The sequence below is a fragment of the Acanthaster planci genome, linkage group LG20, assembly GCF_054643075.1.
Source record: "Acanthaster planci isolate LZ-2023a linkage group LG20, COTS_SCS, whole genome shotgun sequence".
Taxonomy (NCBI): domain Eukaryota; kingdom Metazoa; phylum Echinodermata; class Asteroidea; order Valvatida; family Acanthasteridae; genus Acanthaster; species Acanthaster planci.
The window spans coordinates 8,141,496-8,166,906 of NC_141796.1; the positions used below are offsets into that span (position 1 = coordinate 8,141,496).

Below are 25,411 nucleotides of genomic sequence, written 5' to 3' on the forward strand. Positions count from 1 at the left end.
TTTGTAACTTCCTGACTACCTAAAGCTAGACCAAAACAGAAATGAGCAAATCATGTAACCGAAAATACAGCCTCATTCCCTGTGTCAAAGAGGTCTTGGCCGAATAGGTAACTTGTTAGCCATTTCATCGCAGGTTACGGTAACACATCGCTGTTTATGATAGCATGTTTTCAGAAACATGATATTACCAACACTGTAAAGACATTGGAAATTATAATTGCCAGTGGCATAAATTTGTGCCGGACGGGGGGGGGTGGGGAATTGGAAAAGGTTGGGGATGACTTGCCTCGGCATGAAAATTTGAAAAGTGGGGTGGGGGGTGACACCATATGAATCTGTATTGAAGTCGATGTTCATGATATCAGATTTATATTTGTAACGTGTTACATCTGTGCAAAATCGTACGTCAAATGGGCGTTATTATGGCTGTTTGTTTTCCCTTTGTAATTGATGTTAATGTATTTTAGTCGTTGGAAGTCCAAAAACTCAGCACAATCCGCTTTATATTTCCGTTCACCACAAACAAGTGTGGGGGAATGTGGGGGGTGGATGCTTCAATAGCCCACGCCAAACCTAAAAGAAGTAAGGGGTGCAGACCCTTACCCCCGGGAATTGCACTGGACATGCGTTCCTTTATCTTCCATTATTTAAGGAAACAAAAAGTAGATAGTTGGAACCTTGTAGTTTGTATTGAAACCCTGGAAGAGAGACATTTGCTTAGCAAACCTAAAGAAGATAGTCTTGTAGAAAATACATTTGATCTTAGGCCATAAAAGAGTCTCTGGTTTCTGGTCAGCGTGCGTCGCAATACACCTGCGCGTCTCGCAAAATAAAAAAGTTGTTGAATTATTTGGTATAAAACGATGTCTAAAACCTGCCAAACTACCTTGCTTAATCGACTGTAATCCTGCTACTGCGTATAAATTTTAATGTGTTTTTGATGGGGGTGCGGTTGAGTAATATAGTTCCCAGTACAGCTAGCCGTGCACTCGTTTTCAGATGACACCATTTCTGTACCATATATTTACATCTGGCAACCAGACAAACGAGGTGGTCTTATGAACTGTGTACGTGTACAAGCTGAAAATACTTTTAAACAGTAGAAATGCGGGGGCCAGTCTATTTTAGTGTTGGTAGCGGTCGGTGTTACGAGCGCATGTAGCCGCGATGGACATCGCGCGTTATACGTGCATTATTTCCAGGAAAAAAAAGAAGGGCCAAAAAAAGGCTGCATCGCCCCCACCACTTTTGGAGCCATCTCCCGACCAGAAATCGGAGAGTTTGGGCCTTAAAGTAAAACATACAGCCTGAGCATGGCACAAAACGTCATTCAAAATTAGCGCTTAGTTCAATATCTCAGTGTAGCTATTGTGACGCTAGATAAAAGACTTAAAGGCGAAAAATCATTTGACAAAATGTGGAATGACAACTTAATTTTAAGGACAACCGCTCATGCACCGTCATCTAGACACTAGGTAAAGGTATGAATAAAGGGGAATGTTTTGGCCTAACGGCACTTAAGTGGTTATTTCTACCACATTTACATGTTCGAATTGTTTTCTGTGGTTGGTTGCCTTGTCTTAGGTTTTTGAAATCTAATTTGGCTGCAAGGTTTGAAGCCAGGTTGCAATGATTTAGTTGCAGGATTTTTTTATAAATCCTGTTGGATGATTGCATCCAGGTCGGTAGATCGGTCGTCTTGGTTCGCTATTTCCATGCTTGCATTGTGGTGATAACATAACCAAAATATTGTGAGCCTGGGTCTGCAGTATATTTTCTGAAAGTGCGCTGGTAAATGTTAAGATTTGTTACTAAATTCTTGGTCTTGATGCAATCCGGACTGATATCCATAAACATTGAAATGCGAACTCTCAAAAAGTCCCCATTTTCTGACGACTGGCGTTTTCATAATCGAAATATTTCTTTTAGCTAAGAAAATGTGACAGCTTTGTAGATTTAAACTGGAATATTGACCGCTGAATAGAGCGTAAATTGCGATTACAAAACTGTACGCTCTTTTCCTAAAAACATGTTCCTTGGAGAAATTGGATTACTGCATTAGGCCTATGTACGAAATTTACAAAAAAAGTTACAAAATGAGCTTTTAAGTGCGTCCTTGAAAAGACAAACCGAAGTCTTCTGCAAGCATTTATGTCACCGACAAACATTTTAGAAAGCAAAGTGTTTGCACAACAATGACTGTGAAGCAGGGGACAAACCATAAGAGCGCGATTCATCCAATTTAGCTGAATGGTCCATTCAAAGCAATTAATTCCGTTTGAAGGCATCTGCGTTGTTAGGAACGGTGGATCCAACAGAGAACTGTTAAGTCACATTTTCAGTCCGCACATTGTCACGCGCTGTCATCTCGTTCCATTTTCCGCGATCTAATTTGAGATGTAACATTCGGGCATACAATACCCGTCGTGATGAATTGGGAACGGCCTTGAGCGTTCTGGAGTTTTCTCCTTTAATGTTGCCCTCGATTATTATGCTTGGGTGTGACGTTTTCTGGCCTTTTTATTATATACCCAGTATTGCTTTACATAATTTAAAAACCTATGAATCATCGTTGTGGCACTCATTGTGAAAATTACATTATTAAAGACTTTTCTTGTAAGTAGAAGTGCAAGGGCTTTCAGAGAAAGGTGCGTGTTTCGACGACGCAGGCACAATTGTATCAATAGCATGCACCATCATGTTGCAAGATCGATGTACATGTAACGTCTACTTAATATGAAGCACCGACATACTCGAAAATGATGCTCATTATGAAACATATTTGGCTTATGGTTCTCAAGCCAATGTGGTAAGGCTGAGTTCATCTAAGTTTTCTAAGTTGAGGGGAAAGTTGAGCAGGCCGGTCACGTTTTCAGCAGGAGATCTTGAGTTTACAGCGCGATAGCTTTTGTTTGTTTATTTTTGGTTTCGCTTGTTCTCAACGGATAAAAATGGCACAAAGGAACCTGTCCATTCCAAAGATGGTGGTCAATATGCAAAAGCTTGCCCCGAATCACGAGGTATAGCAACAGTGTCTTTAATCTGGGAAATTCAAATTGTTACGTTTCTGTGCAATCAGATAACACAGTGTACCATATTTTATTCAAATTTAACTCGCAAGTGGCTTATTCTTAAATCTCAAAAACCAAAACTGACGCAGAAAGCTTTAATTGCAACCAATCGACAATACGGTGTCCCAAAACGGACAAAAGTTAGCATCGCATAGTTCAATAATCAAACGCAATTGCACACTTTTCTACGAGGTACTTAGTTTTAAGCGAGCTTCGTTTCGCTTCCCTTCGTTTTAATCAACTCGGTCCTAATTCGTGTTGATGCAGGTGGACTTTGTCCCTTGAAATGTGTAACTGCCCCCGTCCTATCCTCTCGAGGGAAATAGTCTGCGTGCCAGGAAGTGAGAGATGTCGAGTTTGATCGGGAGCAGCTTATAAAAAAACTTCAGGTAGAGGACTCTCTATATTTGAGGTTGGGGGAGGATTTTTAAACACTGGTAACCGTGACAACCCAATAGTCCTTACTCCCTAGGGTGTGTAAAAAAATCATATTAAGAAGACGCCCTCCAGAGAACGTGTGTCCCCTTTCCAGTGTTCACTAGATTCAGAGGACAAGAGGCAGTAAGTTAACACTAAAGAACAGACATAGTGCCTTTTCATGTGGTTTTGCCAAGCGCTCTTTCATAAAGCATAAATAAAGTAAATATATACATGGGGCATATCTCCAGAAAAACTCCTCTAAGATATGTTTTCAATGGCTTATGTTGCGCGCTATGCGTATACTGTGTTGGCAACACGCCGTGTTGCGTCTCCATGTGAGAACACAACATCCACTAGTATCGAATACGGGCTGTGATTCTTCACTGTCTGATCAAACTTCGAAGCTGTAGTCGCAGGAGAGGCGACTAGAACACCGCTCACCCGTCATACGCGACCCCATACTAACCCATGCACTAACCCATGCACACCGGCAGCGGTGGGTGAACATAAGTGTGCGCAGTCTGCAGAGTACCTTAAAAAGGAAATGGGTTGACAGGAGCTTGGTTTTTGAATCTACACAACTAATGTCATGCGTAATTGACCGTCAAAGAAAACTTCATTGAATACTTTTTAGGTTGGGGTTACTTACATTTTTGTCAAGAAACTATAGGTATACCTATGTCGTTATCTTATTTTTCGTGATCAGCATCGCGAAAGTTAAAGTCTCATCATAATATACAACCTGTTTAAAAGGAGACAGAGACTTTAATTTTTTTAGTGTTTTCCTCAAATTCGTAAGCTTTTTTTCTGCATTTAATGGACGTGCTAATTAAAACCATTCGCAGGAATTGAGTAAAGGGATCAGGGGTCTCATAAAGGCACAAAATGAGAAACAACCGCTTTAAATAGTTCAAGTGAAACAGCTTCGTGGGGTCTTGCCGAGTCGATAAGCTCAGAATAATTTCTTTCCAACTTTTGGTGTGACTAGAATTATGGTTTTTGTTTTTTCGGGCACAGAAGCCATCTAAACGGGGTGCTGAACTAGTTCCTCGGTTTTCCTTGGTTTTTCAAGCTTTTCCAAACCTTGATTAATCACCTTCCATAATCATTCACTATTGCAGGAACCGGAACATAATTAGTAATACGGTCCAAACCTGCGTCTTATTTTGGTGAAGCATGTACTTTAACCCTAACAGTCCCCAATCCTTCACCTGTTGGAGGACTGAGGATTGTTAGGGATAATGGAGCTAAGTCGCAGGCCTCTACTGGCTGTCTATTCCTTTCATCTCGGGTTCATAAATCAAGTCGTTACTGTACACTCAATCTCATTACTTCAGCATCATTCAGCGGCTGATACAAAGTTCGGAATCCTTAGAACGCTGCGCAAGGAACAAGACATTCTCATCTATTCTCGTTCCACTTCCTTACTTCCCCTTCCCCCTAAATTACCTCCCGTTATTTCTCTGAGGCCCCGCAAAATTTAGCTACTGTCATCGGAAACCGCTTTATATAGCTGCAGGGCGAGTGGAGCAGCCAATATAGTTAATCTATTGTTTTCCAGAGTGCTTTTGACTTCCTCCCCCTCGACAAGTCCCCAGGCTGTAAGTGAAATCTGTTCTCACTCCCTGCAGGGGGATAAGGTGACTGCACTGAACATGCTGTACGATCATATCTACACGCCACCCGTCAAAGTAGCGCTGATGGGATCGGTGTTGTCCTCGGTGACGGAAAGCGTCGGGGAGGTTGCCAGCCGCTGGAAACTTGTGGAGGTGAGACACAGTGACTTGCACACAAGATGTTTGTTCACTCTAATTCACTTCATTTGTTTCCACTGAAACATCTCAGAAACAGCTACAATTGAACAATTAGGGAAATCTTACATAACCAAAGGTAGAACTTAGTGAATCTTTGTAAACCTGATATCCTCATTATTCTGTGTATATGGGCTGTACACGGAAATTGGTTTCTCCAGACATAGTGACGATGTGCCTATGCTATAGGCCTATCTTGTAGAGAGTCTGGGTCATTAAAAATTAAGTCAAATGAAGTTGGAAGTTCACGTTGTATTAAGGCATTTCAAAACGGTAGGACTTTGAGTGTCGAATGCAGCCTTTCTACAAGAACCGCTTGGCGCAGTGTGACTTTTGGCAAATGCCGAAAAGAAAGACACTCCTAAATATCTTCGCAGGTCATATCGAGCACGCGTTGTCGAGGCAGATTTATACCAATGTAAGTTATACAAATGATATATACCTCCAGATTTTCCATCTTTGCCGTAAATCATGGTATGTTGTTTTGTGTCACTCGTCAAATGCCAAGAATCGTCACCTTTTCAGAGCGCAGATTTCACTAAGCTTCCATCGCTCTACACACTTTGAGCAATAAAATTTGCGTATATTACATTCACCTGTGTGAGTCCTTTTGCCGACCTATCATTTTACTACACCCACTTAAGGCCTTTTTGCAGTTTCCCGTTGTCTGAACTGCATCGGAAGAAAACCTATAGAATATTCACCTCAAGTGAAGTATTAGCCATATTGGCCGCCGGTAAATGTCCTTTTTGTTCAGTCGTTCCAAACGAAGTCTGTGATATGGATTAAATTCACACTCTCTTAATAATAAGAAACAAAATTTGGGGTGGAAGGTAGCCTCTGCAAAGTGCAACATTTAGGGGAGACACTGTATACATGTTCAACACTCTTTCTGCCCTTTTGCTACGGCATTAATCTGCCCGATGCTCAAATACCTTTTTATTGCATCTATAACTAGCTGAATAAGTCGTGGTGCTGTATCAAATCAAATGCCCTGCGTGTATTATTCATCATTGAGATTATGTTGCATGTATTAAATAGGAAGTGTATGTGGAAACCACCTGACATACAGAGACTCTGAGGAGTCACCGTTAAGCCGTTAACTCTGCCATTCACTCGTTGATTCCGTTTTTGTGCTGGCATCACGATGAAAAATATCGCTGACAGGTTGAAACTCGCTAAAAGCGCTCAGTCCTGTCACGCAGATCTCCCTCAGATTAGATATCGAAATCTAAATCGTACTGGTTGTCATCATAACTCGAAGGAATAGGCCTAACTAAATTATTTCAATAATGGACTGGATATTGTATTTTAAATAAATGCCCATGGAAGTAACAGTGGATAACAGTAAGTTTTAAATTACCTGTCAGACCGATAATTTGACCATTAAAATAATACAAGTTGAGTTATGTATCTCGCTTGATGTACAAATGGTGGTTGAGGGTTCATAATTGTGTATACGAATACGTTTACAGTGACAAGGAAAGACATTGGGGACCACTTGGAATAGTGAGGCTGTACGAGACACGAATGTTTCCCCGTTATACGGCTGTTTCAGGAAACCTTCATTTATGTACACAGTAGAATGTTGGTGTGAGATGCTCACGGCTTAAGTTTGTCGGATAAAATATATCACATTTGAAGCAAGAGCGGAGAGCACCCCTCCCTCCAAACACACTTTTGTGTTGGTCATTGCTTGATTAGAATCTGAGGAAGTCTTTTCAGACACCTAGGATGGTGTGTTAAGTAACAATAGTTAGAGTGTGTATTTGGATCAGACAAGTAAGGGGGGTACCCCTCCGTCCCATATCTTGCTGGGTGTAACCTAGTTTCATTCGAGGCGTTTATGTGTTCTGTAACCCTACCGTTCCAAATGTCCGCTAACAGTTCATATACCCCTAGTTATGCGCCGCCGTCTTTTTCCTCATAAATTCTGAATGCACTGTTTCAGCACGCTTAAGACACACTCTCTCAATTCTACTGCCATCCTTGGCCGTGCATTAGTCACTTAATGCAAGCGTCAACATAAGAACCACGATCCATTTGTCGGGCCATTTTAGCCTTTATTTATTCATGATTTTGAAAATAACTAGACATAACGCATAACGAAATTGAGTTTGTTTGCTGGTTTACATCATTTTTCGATAATGGTGCTCGCCAATGGGGGGGGGGGGCAGTGGCAGCAATGCCTGGTATCTCACGGCAACTCTCCAAGAAACGATCAGGTCTCTGCGGCAGTTTAATCTCCATTGTTGTGACAAGTAAAAACCACTCCGCCTTCAAAACGAAAAAGCCAATTAGAGCAGAATGCATCGCAAAATTTGCTGCAAGGAGATGACACGTACTTGGAAGGAAATTCACGAGCAGACGCGCAATTATGGAGTGACGATTAGAATCTGGAGTTACAGCAACGTCAACTTGCAGATTAACTTTAAATTGCAGTCTCAAGGTTTTGGTGCTCCTCGCTCCTTCAAGATCACCATCATTCGAGGAAAATGAAAAATCTTATTTTGTGTGCCACATGAAGCAAACAATAGTGATCAAAAAAAGGGGGCAGAAGAAGGCACAAATTGGGATTTCCAGCACATGCTCTCTGAGGACATTTGTAAACAAACCCACAAACCAGACAAGAAATAACAGTTATTTCAACTTGGCGTCTCCAACCGTTGAAAAAGAAGAATGTTATCAGGATATCCATGTGCATCAGCCTTTGTAATAAAATCACTCTCAAGGATGTTATTGAAATAAAGCGCATAGCATGCAGATACGTAGACTATTACCAAGGACTTTACGTGATTCATGTCGAAATTTCATAAAACAGAAGCAATTCCAATATCGTGCTGCAGACCTTGGCACCCCAGCCACGAACTGCGCCGACTTACTGCAGCTGTAAATTTCGCAAACATTCCTTTTGCATTTATATTTCCATGGACAGGTTAAATTACGGACGAGCAAATGGAAAAGGGACATTCTATTTAATCGGAACCTTCCCGGATAATATTGACACAAGGCTTTATCAACAACACTTTTCCACTACGTCGGACGAAGATTGCATTCTTGTGATTAGAATTTAATACCAATTGCAATAATGCTTTTGAAGAACTCGAACATTGCACCTGTTCCATTTCGCAGCTCACAATACGCCAGTCGATTTGACGTGATTTTTCTCCTATCCAATGTGCGTAGCCTTCCGTTTTTCCATCCTGAATAAAAAATATTTTGTATTGGAGACAGACAGAAATAAATTTCACGTGAAGCGCTTTCTTGTAAATGTTACATAAGCACTAAGAATTACAGGCTAGATAGTCGTGTATGTTTTTTAATCTTGGTAACGTTGTGTCTGGGAGGATCTTAATAAAAAAGGGGCTGCATTCCCTCTAATGCGTTGATGAAACGAACTAGTCATCTGTGGAGAGGTGGCCTTCGGTTGCAAATCTGAGGACCTGGTCCCATCTGGCGCTCTGAATTCAGTAGCACTGAGTACCAATTTTCATTTCCCAGTCTTGTTTCTTTTTACACTTCTGACGGGCTCATTGTATTTGTGAACCTGGGTATATTTTAATGTACGTACTGCGACAGAATAAAGCCTGTGTGGAATCTTGTGGACTTGTTTAAGGTGTTTGTACCCTAAGGAATCTTTTTCCTGGACTGTCCAACCCGTCAAGCATTCAGTAGACCGAAGCTTTTGATCTTTTATCTGCATTTTACGTTGTTGGGATACTCTAATACAGTTACGATGTATGAAGAGTATACCATGAATTACAATCATTTCATGTTCGACCAAATTGCCGGGCTCTAAAGCGGAACGGCTTGTACACTTCCCAACTTTTATACAGTCATTGATTTTCTCCGCCGTTTGAAGAGCTAAGTGTACGGACGTGCTTTTCTTAACTTAACTACGGCTCGCCGGCTACAAGTTGTCCTCATTTGTCATGTTCTTGCGAGGCAGTTGGGTGGCCTTCGGTGGCATTGTTACAGACCTCGAGTGCCCCTCTTCACCATACTCCGGCCCCCACTTCAAAAAGAAAATGCGGGAGAGCATATTAAAGACGACGAAAATGGACTCCTAGATGTAGACATACGAAGTCCAAATTGTCAAATGTGATAAAGCAAGTCTTAGAAAAAAGAAAACAAAAGAAAACCATAGTATTTTATCACGATATGAAATTTGGTTTACAGTTATTCAAGCCCAATCGTGCAGTAAAGAACAAATACCATACGGTTTCATTTTAGCAAACCATAACGGAAATCTCAGAAGTGGTCTGCTAAAAAAGGCGTATACCGTCAAGGTATACCTACTTATCACCACTACAAACTATGAATAATAAATAAAACGTATACTCTGTGTCTTTCAGGTCAGATGTTTTAGACATGACTTACTCTAGTCAACTTACAGGTCGGCATGTACACTTATTCTGAGATGAGGAAAAGGGCATGTTGTGCACGGACATTGGTTATCTGTCCCACAAAGGCTGTCTGGACGATGCAGATCCGCCCAATAAATTTCTGCTCGCCTGATCCACAATTTAATAGCGCGGCTTACTTTGCCATGTCATTTCACTTCCACCGCTCCATCATTCAACTGCATGCCCGGCACATTACTGCCCTTGAATCACACGCCCATGTGTTGTGCAGTGTTCAGCAAAGTTCGGCGCGTGTTAAACATAATCAAACAAAGGGTGTTGTGTGCTGAACATGCCAAAGCCCGACGATGATCACTACATCGCTGAGCGCATAATTTGCTTTCTTTCCGCAAACAGCGTTTGAGTCTATTCACTTTGGAATTCATCATCTGCTTTCCTACAGTTGTGTGAATCACAAGGTGGAGATCTGGAAGAGAAATTGAAGATTTACCTTATGACAGTCTGTAAAAGATTACACATCCAAGCATTGCGTGCTGATCACTAATGTTTCATAATTAAGCACTATCAAAATCCTCTCAACATGTCTACAATGTGATGTATTTAAAGAAAAGAGTTCAGAAAAATGCAGGTTTACACGTTACAATAAGCTATTTTACGTCAAAACGAAAATGGCAAAATGTTGACTCTGGATAATAAGTACAGAAATATTTTTACAAACACACTCGATGAATTGGAATTTATTTTGGTACGAAGCATCATTATATTGAACTTCCGTTCAAGATATTCTAGTTTCTACGCCGATTGCGCAAGGCATTGCTGTTTTTCATACTTAGTTATTGAACAGTCACTTGAAAGTAAGAATTATTATCTCGCCGTTAAAAGCTATTTGTTACAATCAAAATTTAATACAATGTGATGATATTTCTTCGTTTGTAGCAAAACCTAAAAATAGTTGCCACTTCGCCAAGAGACCGAATGTGTCAAGGAAGTGTCACTCCGCCGGTATAGCATGCCTCGACTGAAAACGGTCACAAGTGACGTATTGCTGACCAATCCCTAGTCGTTATTCTTTCCAGGAATTCCCCCAATGTTCTACGCAACAATGTGCTTTGAATAATCCAAATCTATAAAGTTGGCTTGCACGGTCCCAGTCATTTCCCAGGACTAAAAAAGCCAAAAGAAATTAATCCATCCAATCAAATTCTCCAGACGAAAATTCTCGTCCGAAGGTCCCTTCAATTACTCGGGTACAGCGTCAGAGCTATACTCACCATAACCAACAGGGAAATATTGTGAAATACGTCAGATGGATTGTAAGTCGACGAAGTGGCAATCCCAGGTGAGTTCTGACTTTCACAGACCGCATACCCGCTTTCCACATATCCATTAATTTCAGTAATGCGTTTTCTAAGGCCCTCAATGATTTCCGTTGAGCTTTCATTTTTGGCATCAGCAGCGACTTTTGAATGATCTGAGTGACAGTGGGCAGTTAATGATAGACCCATTTACGTGCATCGCTTGGATTGCATTGTAACGATATGTAGGCCTACATGGATTACCGGTAACCTTGCATTATTTTCGTTGATGCGATGATAACTGTTTATATTTTGGACTTTGTGTCTTAGACAGATTATGCGTGATCTCCTAACAAGGAAGATGTTGAATAATAAAATGGGAATGGAATGGGATAAAATGAAATGAAATGAAATGCCAAAATGTTTCAAATACTTTTTTAGAACTTTTAAAGGATTTCTCTGTCATAAATGTTGGTTTCCATTACAGACCCAATCTGGTGCCAGATTTCCGAACGACCTCCCCAAAAGCTAATGTAGGAAATAATTACGCTCCATGCGGCATTCAAATAGTACACCGTGAACAATGTTAAATTTTCCCACCACCCGTTTCACCTCGAATGAATAATCATATCCATGGTCGGGTTTGTCTTAAAGAATTCGAGCAACGCAATGGCTAATCTGATGTTTCTGAAATCGAAACCACCAACGTTTGCGGTTTCTCGATGCGTAGACAATTACTTTTGTTTTCATTGTTGACATTGTGTTCGGTCTCTCATTCATTGCCAACTGAAAACAGGGGAGAAAATAAAATTATTGGATGAGGTCAGCTGCTGATGCATATCCGCAGAGTGTTGTTTAATTGAGTAAACCGGAATTTTTTTATCACGATATGAAATTTGGTTTACAGTTATTCAAGCCCAATCGTGCAGTAAAGAACAAATACCATACGGTTTCATTTTAGCAAACCATAACGGAAATCTCAGAAGTGGTCTGCTAAAAAAGGCGTATACCGTCAAGGTATACCTACTTATCACCACTACAAACTATGAATAATAAATCCCCAAAAGCTAATGTAGGAATTTTCCCAAAACTCTGCAGTAAAAAGAGAACCGATGACCCGCCCCTGCCTACACTACGATGTCCAAAAGTATAATGCAACAGATCCATCCAATTTAAAATTTGAAAAAAAGGAAGCATCATTCAAGAGTTCCTGATTGAAGATCTATCACAACAATGAATTTTATTAATTGAACAATAGTCATACAATTCAACACGGGGAGTTTGGTTTTCTCACTAATAATTTCTTGTGCGGCCGAAGGCATAAACTTGACTGGCATACCGCGCAATAACATTGAGCTCCTTAATGGACTCAAATGAGGTTTGCCATCAGCCGTGCTGGAGAAGGCATTTTCTGTCACGGCCGTATACATGCAGATAAACTTCACAAATCTCCGTTTGGTGACATTAACATTGCCGGGCTTTGAAGAAAAACACCTAATCGTCGCCACATCTCGAGGGGTGAAATTACCGTCTGTTGCAGATGTATGAAGGTAACAACATAATGAAAGGCGGTGTAAATTCTTTTTCAGTCATGAAATGCAGTGATTTCTCATTTTTTTCAAATGCCAACCTCGTTTTGGAAACTTCTTTTCAGTTTAGCACTTGCCCTAAAGTAAACCTAGAGAGTGCATCCCTACTCTTGGTCAGTGCTTCACCTATCTCCATGGTAACTAGAGACACTGTATTTCGTTATTTTGCTCAGTGCGGCAATACACTAGAGGCCTTCGTAAAAGAATATTTTCTCCCTCTTTGGCACTCCCTTTTTGGTACTCAAGTACTGCATTTACCAAAGTAAACAACAGGCGAGCACGCGTGCACTTTCATCTTTAGAGTCAGAACAGCACGGGGCCATATACAGTCTCGAAAGATCATTACAGACATTTGAAGAGCTAGATTCGGTGGAAATGGAAGTAGCAATCGTTTTAAGTTAGTCACATCTTGAGTCTCATAATCAAATTGTTGCAAGCTAAGTGCACTCACCCTGGTCAAAAAAAATCCAGAGAAGAGATGATTGCATATATAATGTCACCCATAATGAAATTATTACGCGTAAGCAATTTATCTTCGTGAACGGATTAAAAATGAAATATGCCTGCCCTCTGAGTCCAAAGTACTCGTAACATCTCACAGCGTGAATTTCAAGGATGACCTGAAGAGCTCGATGAGTTGGTTAGATACTCATTATCTCCGAAATAAGAAGGCAATTGCTTCCAATGTCCACATTAGGCAGACACATAATCTGTCTTTAAAATGATGTTGATTTCTTTTTTATTCTTGCCGTTCGCAGTCTCGCTTGATTCCTAAGCCTGTGTCAAGCTCAATTTGCCTTCGACAACAGAGAATCGATGTAGAGATAAAAATCTGTTGACATGAAATGCGTGAAACAGCTGAAGATTGACCTGCCCGGGACTTCGTCAGTGACGAGGCTTGACTTGGCGCACATCGATTACAATTTAATACAAAGTAGATACCACGCTCGACACCATCTGCTCCCCATCGCGTGCTCTCCCTCTCTTCTGTCCCAACGGCTCGTTGGATAACCACTTTCCGGTGTATCAGTACTGACGCCTCCAAGGTTAAGATGAGACAAGAGTGGATACGCGCAGACGCTGACACCTCATAGTGCGCTCAGGGGTGCGTCTTGGCCTGTCGCCGCTGAATCAGTCTGAGAGACTGCTTCTGACTTTTAACCGTTCCTCGCAGCCAGCTTTACCCAGAGTCGGCATTTCCATCTTGATACCACGCCTGCCGTATCCTCGTCAAAAAGCAATTCAACAAACAGACAAACACCCCAACACCCCAACAAACAAACAAACAAACATACATACATGCAAACAAAACCAAGAGAAATCTTAGGGAAGTTAAATAATGTCGGATAACTAGTTTGCACCCTGACCGGTATGCTCATGAGACTCCAGTGTCCGTGCAGTGTTGTCTGAAATATAAGCTGTCCTTTAAAAAAAAAATTCCAAATCGGAATGTATAGAGAAAGCGTTTGCCATTTATCATTACATTATGTGAAACATTCAGTGACACACCTTGAAGTTTGTGTTTTCTTGGGACGATATTCATGCACCTGCATGCATCTGTACAACTCAGGGCGCCATCCAGCTTCTTGCAGCCGATTACCCCCTGGATTTGGGGATTATTTTTGACGATAGTGATGTGTATCAAACCAGATCGACGTTACCCCAACTTAGCAAGAACTGAAATTTCCCAATTGCCAGATCAGGTTGCCACAGCCGGCACGTAGACAGGGCTCCATTACAAAATAGCCTTTTTAAACCCGTTTTGGCTAAATTACAAAATTAGACCGGAACACAGAAGTAAGACAACAAGTTAGGAATAATTTCCTGTTTGTGTCGTCCGTTTCCACCATCCTGGTTTTGAGTAGCCTCTTTATAATCACAAAAGCCTTCCCGAGGAGGGGGAGGGGGAGGGGGAGAGAGAGAGAGAGAGAGAGAGAGAGAGAGAGAGAGAATATGAATATGTATTTTCATTTCCGGCTCCAAAAATGAAAAAATAACCCTTTGGATAAGCAACACGAGCTTACTCTAAACTGTCAATTTCTAATGCGCAGTTCACTGTCGGCATTCTAAACATGCATGTATCATGCGCTTCCTTTAGACTTACCACTGTACGAGTGTTTAAAGTGATCACTGTCACTTGTGGTGTCGTAACTACTTTTTGTTGCCAATTAGGTCTCCACTGCCGGCTCCTCCCCGGTGCTAAGTGACCGTGTCCGCTACCCGTACATCTACCGGGTGCTGACGTCAGCCGCCGGGTTCTCCCATGCCGAAATGGCGATCATTCACCGGTTTGGCTGGATAAAGATCGCCACACTACACGAGACTGTCGAGCCTCACGTCGGGGTAAAACCACACCTCACATACCTAGCATGTTCTTTGCACATTAATTGGTGATTGAACTTACATGTGCAGTTTATTAATCAAGTTTCTCCTATTTTACTGGGGTACTGGCCATGTTTCACAGCGCACAAGACCCTAAAAGTTTGAGTTCATGAGTTATGTTAACTCACTTTAATTAAAAGGCTCCTTTTTGTTCTTCAAGGAAGGAACATGGTAGTATAGTAGCCGCGATTAAAGGTAACAGTTTGGGAATCATTTGGTTTTTACTGACATCAGGAATTAGTCTTTAATTAAAAAACACAGGTGATATCTCTTGTTTTGCATGACAGTAGTTTTCAGCTTGCTTGGTTTCTTTGTTGAGAAGGCCGATGCTTGAAGTAACCTCGTTGAAAGGCGTGCAACAAACCTAAACTACATGGTCTCTATTATTGGATTTTAGGGTTATTTTGATATGTCAAAATATATTTCTTACTTGTTTCCTTTTAATAGAGGTTTTGACAGCTCACGACAAAGGTAGTAAACCGCACTTGTTTTTATCTATTATACGAATAGACTACAATCGAGATGCAGAGATTAGCTGAAAGCAATAATGTGAATGTTATTGCTGCCGAGAGCTTTCTGAGTAATCCGTATGACGCTGTCCAGCGCTTAAAGGTATGTTTTAAACCAACACATAACTATAACACCCAAAAATTTCTTATTTAATTAATCAGAGTATTTTCGTCGAACAAGTTAAGGCAAGCTGTCTCAAGCGAGTACTCTTGATTTATTATAGCTGGATGTAGCCAAATTCAGTTATTCTTTCATTGGTCACGAACGGAGGGAGTAGTCGGCGCTCGTGTGTCGCTACCAAATTTCCCCTTGGAGTGATCTGACACGCACGAATAGGAAGGAGAGGGACCTGAGAATGTTGTTCTGTAGATCACATACTACTCCTCACCACATGCGGGATATTGAGGCGAGACATACCTGCAGGTGGCCATTTTTTTGTGCTTATCTGCATGAGTAAAAGCGTCGATTTGTGTAAAATTTTAAGATGGTCGGTGTTGTTGGTGTGGCACAAGTATCGATTTGTGTAAAATCCTGACTGTTCGAAACTTTGAACGTCTTGTAGCCCTGTGTTGTTCTTGCACTTGGTAATAATTTGATTTGACTATAACTCAAAACAAAATGATAGGTATCATCGACTTGGTGATTAAGCAAAAGAATGGTGTGTTGATATAGCATTCTTTAGTAGATTAAAAATGAATCCTATCAAAGAATCGAAACATACCAAAGAGCATATAATTCAATAAGAATCTGCGTCATAACTTAGGTCGCAGACTCATTTATACGTCACGATCACGTGCTCTTTTTGTTTTTATTGTATCAAAACTGTCTTAGTTTCTAGTAAAAGTTTGTTTACCAATTGATTTTGTTTTTACTCAAATAATCTATGAAATACGCAAATAATAATCGAAAGTATACACCACTTTCTCCCTCCCCGTATCAACCCAAAGATTCGGAGCCTCCTTGTTGCCGACCAGCTATTTCATATTTGAAGTATAACGTCCAGAAACTACCAGGTTATCACAGGATGGATTGCTGGATACGTGCATTTCTTTAGCCCCTTGTCTACCACACGCATGATCAATATAAGTATAATCAGAGGGAGATCCCGTCTGAAGCAGCAACAAAAACACCTAGATATCAAATTAAAGGTATGGCGTTCACGGGACAGAGTGAAATTGTATTAGAATTCCACATGGACCAAGACAATTTAATTTTTATTTCACAGGACAAAGACGCCAGGATTATAGCTGCAAATTTCTACGAAGGTCGGGTGCGAAAGGTGTTTTGTAGCGTAAGTATTTATTGCCTCTGGTGTATTCCCTCTAAATGTTTCTTTTGGTCACTGGTAAATTACAAGGTTCATTTGAACTTCAAGTGGGCGGACGAAGGTCACTCAGTGAGCGGAAACTTCTGTATCGTTTTGAGCGGAAGCCGTCTGAATTACTTTGGTTACAACCCAAGCCAGTGGGGAAATAAACCAAGAAATATTTTCTTTGTCTCGGGCTTTAATGGCAGAGCACGTACTCTAAAACTGGAATTAACAAGAATAGGTCATATTGGCAGGATGCCAGAAAAGGGTGGAAACGACTTGGTTCAGTTGAAGCAAGATTATGGACGGAGAGAGCCCCCCCACACACACACTTGCACACACACCTTTGTGCTGGTTTTATTTGATCGGAATCTCAGGAATTCTTTTCAGATAGGCTATCTAGGAGGATGTTTAGGTAACACGTGGGCATGTAGGGTGGGGTACCCCTCTGTCCCGCTTCTTGCTTGGTATAACTTGGTGAATAGTTTGGGGTTGCTGGAATGGAAGGGGAAGAACTTTGCACCTTAATCCTCACCCACTTGGGACAGATGCTACCTTTAGCGTAGTCTATAAACCTTTTCCTGTGATGTCATGATTGTGCTTAGTGCATAGTGTTGTGATGGTAATTTACCTATTCAAGACGAACTAGTCAAGCATGCAACGTTTGCACGGGCGCTTGCATTTCGTTAAAGCTGCCCGTAGGAATATATGCGATCATCGTGGCCAAGGCAGTTCACACATGATTGTTTACATTTAGTCAAGTGTGTGAAAAGGGTCTACAGGTAACAAGGTTCATGTGACCAATATCCAGTAACCCCTCAGTTATCCGAATTGAGCCTTATCAAAAGCCTGCCGGTCGGTACCCTTGTCTAGGCATACCGGTTAGGTCTGTACGGGCCACGTTACGTGTGGATGCTGCCCGGCTACTACGCCGATGGCTGGTGGAAGGTACCTGAGGAGGGCGTCACCTGCACGCCCGAGGAGCTAAAGAAGGCAAGCGAGGGCTACCTAACGATCATGTGGAGCCAGTTTGGACGGGAGGAAGTCAACACCATTGCAGGAATAGTAAGTCAGAAATAAGCACGTTACCTTTTGGTATAATATTAAGATTGCTCCTTGATGGGTAGTATCATATTTTGTTTCTTATTTTTATATAGTGTAATTTGACAACCAGAATTAGAAGCAATCATTGCGGTGGCACAACAACGCTTGCGGATACGGAGTACGCGCGCGTTACTTTGCCTGTTTCTGTCGTGATTCAGTAACAAATGCACGCGCACCAAGCTGAAGAATGTGCGTGTGACTGCAGTGCCACCGCAGCTATATGCTGCTAGACAGTCAAGGGCAGACCGTTCTTTTCAAACCGTTGAGCTGTCCCAAACCAAGCGATGAACGGAACGAAGGAGGATTAACACCAACCGTTAAACTGTTTCTAAACCGTCTGTATTTTGACCTTAAGCCTACAATCTCAGCTTGATGCTCTTTCATATTTGATATTCATCGGATTCTGCTGATGGCAATCTGACGTTAAATTTAGCTCCTCGCTCTCACGCGTGCGTGGTAGGCTACTGCATCGTGAGTTAAGGGTGAATCTGAGTTCTGGCGAATGATAGTCGTGCCACAAGGTGTGTGCCTCTTTTGAGATGGACATTTATTTAAAAATACCTGATGCACCAACAGATCTTGGTGCTGAAGGAGTAACAACATTGTTGTATCTTCTTGGAATGACATTACGCTTTTTGCCAAACATCGCAAGTAGGCAAATGTAGTATTGCCCAGAGGGCACCAAAATGCTGATAAAATGGCAGGAAAAGTGAAAACGAGTTTATAATAAGTGGGACGCAGAGAGCTGTTCGTGTTCACAGCATTTCATGGACTTGTCTGGGTATATCTCTGAATAATATAGTTGAGGCGCTGTAAACAAAACAGGAGCAGAGAAGGTGAGTGACAGTTGGCGCCCAAATATTGACACTTTTCAGAAAATGAAACCCGGTGCCTCAGTCAAATTACGCATATTTTCTTAACCGCTCAACGACACATCAGAGATAACTCCGCGCGCCCCTGATATGTTGCTTCTGAATTCAGGAAAGCTCTGTAATTGGAGTTCTTGATCGGAATATTCGGCCCCGTGTTTGCTCTTGGGAAAACATTTTCACCGATAGCGTTGACATAGCGGACAGTATTGAGGTGTAATATTTGCCGAGCGTTTCAATGTGTCGTTTGTTTTACGGTTCGTTTATTTTTGCAGTCACTGCTACAGAAAAGTTTCCTGGAACATATTCCTTGTGACATATTTATTAACATGACGCAAAGACTAATAAAAATGAATTACGTTTCTCACAGACATGTCCATAAGATTTACCCTGAGATTGACAGATCCAGGGTTGCTGCATTTTTTTTTATCAAAGACTGGACGACTTTTGGTACAGTTTTATTTCCTTTTTCCTCAACGAAGTTAGCCTTACACATCAGGAAGACCGTTAAGATTATATGAAGAAATAAAAGAGGGTGTTGAATTCCCTTGTTATCTAACCCATGGAAATTCGGTTCTGGTTTTCACCTCTTGCTGAGCCGGGTTGAACCGCATAGTTTTTGTGTTACTAGATGAAACTGGAGTAGATTAATGGAGCTGCGTGAAAGGTAGCTGCTTTCCAATTCATTGGACAGTAGTGCCATTGATTGAAATAGAGAGAGGAACTAACCACTTTTGCAATCCAAAGGGTACAACGTTTCTCGTTTGATTGCTGGACAGAATTTGAGATGTTGCACCCAAATTGGTTTTGGCAGGGAAATTGTAATTTCAAAGCGACGGAATCGTGTACCTCGTGGCAGAGACCAATTGCCTACGAACACCCTGGCTTCCTTTGTGTCACGAAAACATAAAAAGCATGCAACCCATCCAAGCCAAGAGACCTCCTGCAAAACTGCAAAATCTCTGATGTACAAAAAAAACACTTAAGTTTGGTGTGATCAGATGACCACACAGAAATATGTTAATTTCAAATCTCTGGCGTTACTTTATACAAGTATTACATTGCACCCGAGGGTGTTAAAAGTACATGTATATACCAACAATTTTGATATAACGGCAAAAGTTTTAACACCGGTCAAAAGTGTTAAAATCTGATAAAACAGGTTTATTGCAGTGAACTCATTATGCTTGGCATTTATGGATGACGTCGTCGACTCGGAGTTAAATTATTTAATGGAACTTCATTCCATTATGTTATTTTAATTGGTTACAATGTTAGACTCCCGCAGAATACCGGCGGCAAATGGAACCCGTGGTCGGTTGGAACCTGTCCGTGTCAGGTCGTGGCCTGACCGCCACTGCCTATGATGGGATGTGGGCGCTGGCCCTCGGCTTACACGACGCCCAACAAGAGCTGGGCCGGCCGCTGGATTCCTTCGCTTACGGCGATAAGGAGTACGCGGACATCGTTAGCCGCAACGTCCAAAGCCAGAAATTTCAAGGCGTCTCGGTAAGTCGGGAGCTTACTGACATTTATAATGTAAAATGCTGACAGATTAATTAAACTGTGTCACTTGAATGCACAGAATTGCATAAGAGTATAAAAGCCATGTTCGGCGGGTTTCAGTCGCTCTTTCCCCCAATGTTTTGGTTTGTTTTGAATTTCACTTATTTTGGGGGTATGCAGTCCATTCCTGTCAACGAAAAATACCTTTAGCAACCTTTCTAAAGAATGGCTTTAACATTTTAACTACTATTTAAACAGGATTTTAATGCTAATTGCCATTTGCACTAAAAATTGACACATACAAATAAGATTCGTCTTGTGTATCATCATTGCTACCGCGATCTGAAACGTTATTGAATGTGTACAAACAGCGGCGCTCCGAGTGATAAAGACAGTGTGTAAACGACGACAGTACCATCAGTGATTAATGTTGACCATCCTGTTTGTAAAACTCTGTTATTGATTGCATTTATTTTATCACTGATTTTTTCGATAGGGTCCGTTTGGTTTTTCTGAGCTTGGTGATAGAGTTGGAACCCTTCTCATTGAGCAAAACAAAAGTGAGTCTCTTTGAGAAGAGCATTGACGTTGTTAAGGGGCGTGGGTGGTGTGGTGATGTATTTGAGAATTTGAGTAAAGAAAGCATCTCTTTTTTTTAATTTCAAACTATAAAAGTATAAATTGAGTCATCCCTGATTGAGTCATAGTTATAGAATGAAACGGACGTGGCAATATGGATCTCGGTTGCGCCACCCAACATGTTATTTTGATCTGTGAACCTCAAAAATATCGGTTTTTGATTTCAAGAAAGAGAAAATCACAAAGTGTAGAGAATGAAGGTAGGAAGATTATAGTTCACAACAAAAACAAACCATTAAGCCTTCACTGGTTGCATTAAATTATATCCCAGTATTTACTGGCGTGCATGTGCCAAACCTTGCTTTCTGCCCTGCCGCCGACTTCATCCCTTGCTGTCCGGGATACAATCACGAAGAGGTATTACTATTTTCAAAACAGGCGTTCACTCATGTTTGGCTTATTGTTGTGACATTTAGAGGCCATGAAGGGAAAATATACATGGAGTCAAATCATAAAGTCGTGGACCTCCAAGTCCAAATAATCTTGATTTGAAGCGATACCCGTAGGCGATATACACAGAGGTAAACGTTTTCCAGCCTAATACTTGAACTCGTTTTTGGACTTTCAGACGGAGTAGAGGAGGTAATAGGCACCTACGACATAGACAATAACGTAATTTCCTGGCTGCTCAACACCAGTGACATTTGGTATTATGCAGGTAAGGCTGCAAGCCACAACGAAGACCAGGTAGGCCTCTGCATGTAATTGAATTATAGCAGAGACCCTGACCGCGCATAGTGAAGCTAAACTTTGCTCACACATACCACAAAAGCTCTGCACTTTATCTCTCGGCATTTTTATGTTGTTAAATGATAATTGTATTGAAAAATCGAAATGTGAATTATGCCCATTGAAAAAAAACAACAAAGCGAGGAGCGAACAGGCTTCCGGTTCCAAAGGCTGCTTCCACAATGTAAGAATCCCCTGAGACAGGGGTTTCTTTCTTCTTCTGTTTTTAAGCTTCTTACATAGTCACTGGTATTACGGGTTGTATATAATTATGCAAGATTCCTATTATTGTAAGTGCCCTTTAAAATGTGATACTCATAATCACGTAAAAGGAAGTTGTACGATAGGAACTTGTGTCGCAAAAGGGACGTCTGGTAGACCGTCACAGTTTTGATGGTATTATTTTAGCATGTTATCGCTTTTATTTTTGTTCATGACGCTGACTCTTCTCGGAGTGTTTTTTGCCTTTTCTTTGCCGTCGCTGCCAACCCTAGGTAATAATCTACCTCTCGAAAATCTGGGCATCAAATTATTATTAATGGCTGTGGTGTACACTTTCAAAACACCTGGGTCGAGCTGGCCATGAATCTGGGTCCCATGGGGCCTGACCCATTTCCGGGTAAAGTTATGATCCCGTGGTGGGTCATATTTGACCCTTTCTGGGTCCAATATAGCCCGGAATAGGTCATAATTTGACCCGGAAAAAGGTCAGGACTCATGGGACCCAGATTCTGGGTCAGCCTGACCCTGGTGTTTTTAGAGTGTATGCAGGAAGCAAGGGCTCGCAAAAAACTATGAATACAGTTGTAGAGGGTGTTGGTGTTTTATGGCAACTTGACAATTAAAATAAATGGATCCAGGGTATTCTTTTGAATTTCTTTCCCAAGGGTATCACTGGGGTCATAGGGCGCTTGACCCCCTTGAAAACAAAACAGAAGTGGGAAAAAAGGACAGAATTAAATGCTGAAAAAGGGGGAAAAGAGAGGAGAAAGGAGACGAAAATTACCAGCTTTATCTCAAAATTAACCTACCCTAGCTCCGTCTGCTGTTGTTGTTTTTGCTGGTGAGTGCTTTGCAGTTCCCACCCTAAAGCCTGGATTTTAAAATCCTGGCGACGCCCATGACCTTTCCATACTTTTCCCCACACCTGTTCCGTCCCCACAGGCGGCAAGGCTCCGTTTGATTCTGACAACACCGAGACACAAGAGCTGCTACAGTCCACACCCATCGCTATCCTGGTGACAGTCTGGGTCTTGTGTGGTCTCGGAACCATCTTTGCCATTTCCTTCATAGCTTTCAATGTTTGGAAACGGCAGAATAGGTAAATAGGCCTGTTCTTGAAAAGAAAAACAAGTACACATTCAATACCTCGAAGGTTAATGGATTTTATACTTGGTAACTCAAAAAAAAACTTCTGTGGGACCCGTTATTAATGTTGAAGCATACATCTGTTCAAATTAAATGAGAAAAAAACCCCGAAATTCAGTTTTTTTTGCATTGCAGATTCCAGAATCGAATCATTATCATTGACTTGATTTATGCTATTTTGCACGACTCATTTCTGAAACTTCAAGGTTTCTTACATGCAAGCAAATAGGCATCATGGTTAATCTAATATTTGTAGTCAGAAATACGACTTTCATATCGAGTTTCACCTCTGGCTGTATCCCTATTGTGAGCTTGTTTTCCATTCTTCGCGTGTCTCTTATGCGTGGGACGACGACTACAGCAATTGAATATGAAATTTGCGTATCGAGACTCTTCAATTTATATTTTGCTTTAAAATTGTTAACTTCAAATTCTTTCTGCTCAAAAACGTGCGTTAGCTTTTAAAATGACAACCCCGGCAACGAAGAATCAATTAAGGCCTGCCGAGGGACTAGGCATGCTTGCCTCACCCTACATTTTGCCCAATGCAAATAGACCTTTTCCCCGTGATTTCACGATCTGGACCTTGATGTGTTGTCATGGTAATGAGCGCATACTGTTGTGATAGTAATCTACCTATTCAAGATAAACCAGTCAAACATGCAGCGTTCACACGTGCGCTTGCACGTGGTTGAATCTGCCGGTAGGAATATAATGCGATCACCGTGGCCACGGCGGTCCGCACATGGTGGCATTGTTTACATTTAGCGCAATCCAGTCACGTGGGTGAAAAAGGTCCATAGCACATTTTCTGATTCTCTTTTTCAGTTTGCTCGATCTATGCACGACAATTACATTCTTATGTGAAGCCTGTATCATCCATTCTGGTCTGTATGTGGCGCAACTCAATTAAAAAAATATAAGTCAGAAAAAAGGTCCCATCCACTTGATTGGTTACCGGCAGGATAGCCTTGACCATATAGGACATTTACTATCAGCATTGGAATCTTTTTTTTTTATTCTCCCGCCTTTCCTTGCGGATTTTATTCTAAAGGCAAGTGAAGATGTCCAGCCCCAACGTTAACAATCTGATATCCGTTGGTATCATTTTGGCTTACCTCTGCGTGGCTCTCATGGGAGTTGATCGCTCCTTGGTCGAGGACAAAGCGTTCCAGATTCTCTGCACGGTAAGCCCTCCTAACTATTTTGCCAGTGAGCAGCATTGGCACCAAGTCATTCCAGTGCCAGTTCAATTCAAGTCACATGTCATTTGGTCCCAAGTCATTTGGTTACAGGTCAGATGGAGTCAAGTCACAAGCCATTTTGATCTGAGAGCATGGCAAAACCCCGGTCTCGTACAAGTCAAAGGTCTCGTACAAGTCAAGTCGCACTTAATTTTGTCAATAATCAGCAAATAGGGCAAAGCATCATGAGCGTTACAAGCTTTGGACTACGCGCCTCAAGATTTTGTTTCGTTTTGTTTTTGTGTTCCTCTGGGAACAAGCTTCGAACCCCATCCATGCATGGCCAAAGGTGGATTATATCTAACCCGCTGGGCTCCCCTAACCTCTTTTGGCTTACGGGCTCCCCGTGTCATCGTGCTTTTATAAGGGATGGGCAAACTCAGCCTCATCTATGGCATGATTGCAGTTCTTAAAGGGATGGAGTCGTTTGTTCTGCATTGAATTTGCTTTATTTTTGAAGTCTGAAAGGAGTTTGCAACAGTAACACGTACCGCCGATTTTTATATTTGCACCCGATTCAAGGCTATAGCTGGCCTTGACAAGCGGCGGTTGCAATTCGATGTTTAGAGTAACACATTAAGAAATATTTTGGATTTAGATTGATTGCCCAAGAGTACCTCGGTGAAATGGAAGGAAATTATAGCTTTTAACATCGATTTCCAAATTAACAGTGGCGTACCCACGGGGGGGGGAGCAGGGGGCAGATTTTTTTTCCAGAAAAGATGAGTAGGAAAGAAAGTATAGGTATGCTTATTTATCAAGTATTAGCACCAAATCCTTAAGAAAACAACACCGGCAAATAAAAGCAAGGATGTCGGGACCGTAAGGCTTTTAATTTTTTTTCTCCACAACATTAAGCAAAATGCCAACCCCCCCAACACCAAAAGCTGGATACGCCACTGCAAATTAAGCTGATGGCCACAACGACCTTCTGTCAAAAGATGTAACGACGACACAAGGACTTGACGATTGCTTAGACCTTTAACCAAAAAAATCGTCAGCTTTATGCTCTTCAAAATCAACATAAATGCTCTACCAAAACAAAAGCGAGCGCACAGTGCTTTTAGGCTTGCGTGTGCGATGTTGGGGTGATTATCAGAGGATGCACTTGTCCAACGGTCTTTGAGACTCTACAAAAGCCTCCACTGAGACTGAGGACAATATCTAAGACACAGAAAGCTTACTTCCTCTTCTCTTTTGA

The 25,411-nt window shown here is 41.5% G+C and overlaps 1 protein-coding gene across 3 annotated transcripts in view; it reads left to right on the forward strand.

The window, feature by feature from the left end:
• Nucleotides 1-25,411, forward strand: part of LOC110974934 (gamma-aminobutyric acid type B receptor subunit 2-like) — a 33,858-nt gene that overhangs the window by 2,785 nt on the left and 5,662 nt on the right. For 2 of the 3 annotated variants that reach the window (XM_087130707.1, XM_022226916.2), the window contains 10 exons: nt 5,123-5,260; nt 14,723-14,893; nt 15,443-15,544; nt 16,668-16,733; nt 17,625-17,816; nt 20,003-20,233; nt 20,727-20,790; nt 21,438-21,527; nt 22,763-22,919; nt 24,021-24,153. In XM_087130707.1, coding sequence (XP_086986833.1) covers nt 5,147-5,260; nt 14,723-14,893; nt 15,443-15,544; nt 16,668-16,733; nt 17,625-17,816; nt 20,003-20,233; nt 20,727-20,790; nt 21,438-21,527; nt 22,763-22,919; nt 24,021-24,153 — 1,320 coding nt within the window. In that variant the 5' untranslated portion in view covers nt 5,123-5,146. Of the gene's footprint in view, nt 1-3,349; nt 3,461-5,122; nt 5,261-14,722; nt 14,894-15,442; nt 15,545-16,667; nt 16,734-17,624; nt 17,817-20,002; nt 20,234-20,726; nt 20,791-21,437; nt 21,528-22,762; nt 22,920-24,020; nt 24,154-25,411 lie in introns of those variants that run through there. The other variant, XM_022226919.2, reaches the window with a different exon arrangement.